This window comes from Microtus ochrogaster, chromosome 26 (assembly GCF_000317375.1).
Source record: "Microtus ochrogaster isolate Prairie Vole_2 chromosome 26, MicOch1.0, whole genome shotgun sequence".
In the NCBI taxonomy this organism is placed as follows: Eukaryota; Metazoa; Chordata; class Mammalia; order Rodentia; family Cricetidae; genus Microtus; species Microtus ochrogaster.
The window spans coordinates 12,852,031-12,857,604 of NC_022025.1; the positions used below are offsets into that span (position 1 = coordinate 12,852,031).

General features: G+C 39.4%; 1 protein-coding gene across 1 annotated transcript in view; it reads right to left on the reverse strand.

Annotated features, from left to right (window-relative positions):
- The window catches only part of Phtf2 (putative homeodomain transcription factor 2), a 78,118-nt gene that overhangs the window by 9,717 nt on the left and 62,827 nt on the right, over nucleotides 1–5,574 (reverse strand). Inside the window, exons 11-14 of the mRNA XM_013350445.2 lie at nucleotides 3,686–3,814; nucleotides 2,667–2,939; nucleotides 2,341–2,472; nucleotides 468–554 (exon numbers count right to left, since the gene is read on the reverse strand). Of these exons, the coding sequence (XP_013205899.1) occupies nucleotides 468–554; nucleotides 2,341–2,472; nucleotides 2,667–2,939; nucleotides 3,686–3,814 (621 nt within the window). The remainder of the gene's footprint in view (nucleotides 1–467; nucleotides 555–2,340; nucleotides 2,473–2,666; nucleotides 2,940–3,685; nucleotides 3,815–5,574) is intronic.

Below are 5,574 nucleotides of genomic sequence, written 5' to 3' on the forward strand. Positions count from 1 at the left end.
GAAGGGTTTTCTATCTAAGAGAATACGTCAACTCCGAGTTTCCCTCTGAAACATTCTGTTGAAGGGTTTTCTATCTAAGAGAATACGTCAACTCCAACTTTTCCCTTTACTTGTTCTCAAGTGGTTCAAAGCCTGCACTGTAAGCATGTGTATTATGTGTGTGAAACCTAAAACAATAGAAGATCGAGACAGAATAGTAAGCAGTTAGGAAGAACGAGAAGGTGGCAACAAAGACACCCGAGACGTGAACGGACGAGAGAGACCGGAACGTGTGTGTGTGTGTGTGGGGGGGGGGTTTACAAGAGACGCTCACTGCTGTAGGCTGTGGGGGAAGCATCTATGAAAACACACTCGTTCAAAGACAAGACAACGATACCTAACACCCTCCTAGGTAATCGAGAAATATTAAAAATTCCGTTTAGGAACTGAATATTTATCTAGGGACGGATGTTAACAAGTTAACTCACCTGAGCACAGCAAATAAATACAACTGAGATTGTCAGCAAGAAGGCAGAGGAAACGATCACATCCACTGATCTCTGAGGACCTCGACGCTAGGGGAAAAAGGGGAAAACACTTTAAAAAGGAGAATTTCCATGCTTTCAGTTAAGGTGCGACAAGCTGGTCATAACCTGCAGTGCTGAAAGGGTACCTAACTTGCCAGATGAACTGTTTTGTAATGTGTTGTTATTCCCTTATAATTTTACAACTGTCAATGTCGCATCTACAGAGCATAGATCCCTTAGTGTAACTGTTTTTCACGCTAAACTCACTCAGAGATACATGGACAGCTGAGCTATGATGCTCACACCAAACTCACACTCACAGACACATCCGATATCTGTGTACTGAACTATGGAGGAAAGGTATCCACCGGGTGCTCGGAGGTCAATGTCAGGGAGGTTAATTCAGATTTGTGGGTCAGGAGTGTCTATCTGCCTGGTGCGTATTCCTAAGAAAGTGGCATTTTACATCATCTCTAGAACAAGATGGCATATAGCACTGTCCTAGGAGAGGAAGATGGTTTCCAGAGAGCCAGCAGACAGATAGGAGAGCAAGGCCCAGACCACGAACAGCAGCCAGAACATACTAAGGCTCTTATCCTTATCCGAGAGTAACAGACTTCCAGAGAGGCGAGAAAACTGTATGGTCCTGGCAGGCTGAAGACAGTAACGGAGGGGAGGAACGCTCAAGCCAGAGAAGCAGCAGTGAGACATGACAAGGGTCTCAATAAGGCCGTGGACACGGAAACAAGGATTGGGAACAGATTCAAGACGTATTCTGGGAGCAGAAAGGACTGAATGCCGGAAACCAGGACAGAAGCTGTAAGGATAATTTAGTTCTAATTAAGAGCGAATGGAACATGGTTAACATTAAGCGAATTTTTCAGAATAGAATCAACAATGTATCAAAGAATATAGCACCTACTTAGGGTCAGGAATTTTAAACTAAACCAAGCAAGAAAATCATATTCATCCTTCATGAAACATAAATGTAACAATGAGGGAAAAACTGTCAATTTGTAGCATTTCCTAATATACACTGAGTTAAATTTAAAAAACCAAACTGATAAAGAGAACAATGAAATTTTATTTTATTTTATGTTTTTTTTTTTTTTTGGTTTTTCGAGACAGGGTTTCTCTGTGGCTTTGGAGCCTGTCCTGGAACTAGCTCTTGTAGACCAGGCTGGTCTCGAACTCACAGAGATCCGCCTGCCTCTGCCTCCCGAGTGCTGGGATTAAAGGCGTGTGCCACCATCACCCGGCAACAATGAAATTTTAAAATGTAAAAGCAAATAATTTTTTCTATTTCTTTCATTGTTACTTCAGAAGAAAAAGCTTTAAAGATCTAGTTCAGTGGACTCTTAGTCTTTGGGACAACTTTATCATTCACTGTTTGCATAAACCTCTTTGAACATGTCTGCATAATCCATAAATAGTAAACCTCACTGTTATTTACTATAAAAAGAATCCCCAGGAAAAATGGTATTATTAAAATCAACCCCGGGTCTATTTCCTAGGGTCTAGCGTTTTCACACCACGTCCACAAACATCAATATTATTTAAGCCATTGAAGATGGAGCAGCAGGTAAAGGCAGCTTTGCACAGTGACTTAGAAGAGCAGTAAATCTCACTGGTTAGAGTCCCCAAGATTGGTTTATAAGTAGGGGGCTCCCTCTGCTGGTTCGTGAGGACTATTCTAGGGAAAAAACAGAAATCCTTAATCCAGCCTTTGGATGAGAAATTGTTGGCTCTATTAACAACCCCACACCTACAGACAAGACATGGTAACTGCTGGGAAAGATATATATTAAGAGCGCATGTATCAATAGCACTCTACCTTGAGATAGGAACGGAGAGACAGCCACATTTTTATGTTTTGCACTTTCTTCAACCGGAAATGAGGAACCTCAGATTTCCGAGCTCTCCTTGCAGATGTCAAGTGTCCAAAGAGTTTTGCAAAGAGCAGTCGCTAAAAAAGATTAAGGTGAAGATTACTGTATAAAATATTGCATAATTTATATAATTATTATATGAAATATGAATTGTTATGACTTCATATAAAAGCAAACAAACAATTACGTCACAGTGTCCTGTGAACTACGAACACACCTAAGGAACACTTTGAGGGCTACGAAAGGGTAAGCTAGTATTCTTCAGACTCACTTGCTTATATGTTCTTTCTGCTACACACAGCAAAAAAAAGAAGATCCAGACAAGAGATACTCGAACCACAAAGCTTATGAGGACCATAGAGAGAACCATGAAATCTTCGTTAGAACCAACAGCGATCACACAAAGTTCTGAGGCGGAATGGGCTGTGAGTTGCTCCAAGTCTGTTGCTTGGGACAGTCGGAAAACAAACGGAGTTAAGCCCAGGATTAGGGAAACAGCATTTCCAAATATCTGGTATCCTATACCTGGTACATGGCTGTTCACCTTAGGAAGTAGGGGTAGAGGGGAAGAAGAAAAGAAAAGTGGACATAAATCAAATTTAAGGTAAAATGAATTCTAATGAAACTTCACTTTTTTATAATAGGATTTAAATTTTTTTTTTTTAAATTTAATACATTATGAAAGAGCCTGTTACACATTAATCACAAGATCTCTAATTGGTAAGTAGATGAAAGGAAGCTCAATCTCAGATAGAGAAAACTATGCAAGTTATTATTTTAAGTTAGAAATATTTACAAATATTAGAGTGTTGAGGTCAGTACTACATTAAACCCAATTTGTTGAAGGAAAAGTTGAGACGCCAATGAGATGGCACAGCAGATGGAGACACCTGTCATCAGCCCTGACAACTGAGTGCCATCCCTAGGACCCACACATGGAGGAGAAAACCGCTCCTGAACGGGTCCTCTGACTTCCAAAATGCACTGTGACACACGCATTCTAGCCCCAAAACAATAAATGGAATTTAAATGTTTAAATTTAAACAAAAATGTAATAATAATTAATAATAAAAAAAAAAAGGGTACCGGTGGTAGCGGTGCATGTCTTTAATCCCAGCACTCAGGAGGCAGAGGCAGATCTCTCTCTGAGTTCGAGGCCAGAGCCCGGTCTACAGAGTTTCAGAACAGCCAGGATTACACAGAGAAACCCTGTATCGACTAATCCCCCAAAGAGGAGAAAAAAGTAACTATTCAATAAATCCTTAACTTTCACACAAGTTCAGAACTCACTCTGTTCATTATCATCCCGCTGATCTCAAGCACAGACAGGTCGGCCTTCTTACAGTCATTGCCTTCCCACACGATGGCACTGACTTTCTCTAAGCCCGGGTGGGAACTGTGAAGCCAAGGCAAATGAGTCTACAAAAAAGGAGAAACACACTTATTACATTCACAGATAAAAGTGTCTACAAAATGATACACAGCTGTATGTGGAGTAAAATCACAACTACACTAAATAAAAATTGGTAGATTTTTAAGTGGAACATATTAATCTGTATAGTAGCCATATCTATGCACATACAATTTTAGCTACATTATAACTTCAATTAAAATTAGTTATACATTAAACAGATCACATTAAGAAACTGCAGTTATAAAAATGTAGAACCTTAACAAATATCCTGTAAGTTAAATATGCAACAAAATATGTTAGCAAAAGTACTTAGCTGTCATCCAACCTATTTAAGGCTAAAAAAAATGGATGCCAAATATTAACTGATTTTGTTACTTTTGTGGCATTCTAAAACAGCATTTCTGGAAAGGATCAATTAAGCCTTATTTTCAAAGTGTTTTAGCAAACACTGTAAGAAGAGACATTAAGAATTACTAGTATTTTTCTGAAACACAATACTTTATTTCCCAATGTTTCAAGAAATAGTAACAGTTACAAACTTGCAAAGCGTGGTTATCTGTTTTGGACGTACAGTAGAGGTGTGGAGTAGGTAACAGGATATTTGGGCTGCAGGTAGCAACAAACACAAACTCTCACAGCAACACGCTATGCCACAACACACAATGCCATGGCGCATCGCCTAAGGCCTGCGCTGGAACGGGCCTCACCTGTTCACGTCACAGTATCGCTAGCTCACATACATCTCAAGGATTGATATATTTCCCACATTTTATATAAAGAATATGTTTGGCACTCACAGTAACCTGAGAAATATGATCAACAAACTGTTGACATTCTACTATTCTAAAATATTTCCATGAATTTAAGGAATGTAATTTTTCATACAAGGGAGATAAAGGTGCATCGATAAACTTCAACTGAAATTGTCTAAAAAAATCAATAATATATTAAAAAAAAAAATAAAAGGGATTTTTTTATCTTTTCTAAACATTTTTATTTCTAAATACTTTCATGGTCTTTATATATTTCAGTACTTGAGGGGTTTACAAAGTGTTGAAATATTACTGTTAACTTGTTACCTTACTACAAGTTATGCTTCATAACTTGTGACAAACAATATACGCCAGTTTAGAAGTAATTCTGTATCAAAATATGCATCAGATTTTCTCTGAAAACTTAATAGATTCTGAACTACTCTAGAAAAGGGCTGGAGGTGTGGCTTACAGGTAGAGTGTTTTCTAGGACGCGAGAGGGCTCACCGCGTTCATTCCCTGGCACTGGAGGCAGGGAGGGACTTGGGCACACAATGAGGACTGGAATGACATGAGCACAGGCGTGTCCCGAGACTTAGCTAAGGCACGCAATCCCTCACAGCGTACTTCTCCTCAGACTCCAGACCCTGTCAGGCTGTCAGTAACACTAACCCGCACAGAGCTAAGTGAGCCAAGGACGTGACAGATTTTAAGCAAGTAATAACAGAGTCTCACTGGATAACAGAAACCACAGGTCTGCTCAATTACACAAAGATTATGTTAGTACAATGGAGGTCCATCTAGGAACAGGAGAAGGAAGACATCAGCATCTCCGCTGTCCTCAAAGCACTTCTCCACAGGTACTTTTTTTTTTTTTTTAACACCACTTGGCTTCATTTTCTTACAGTCAAAAGGCAAGAGAAAAGATGGGCATGAGAACAGGTCAACTTCGAGTTATTCAAAAGAACCATCAACGTGGGTGTGTTTTTGTCAAATACACGCTAAAAAACAGG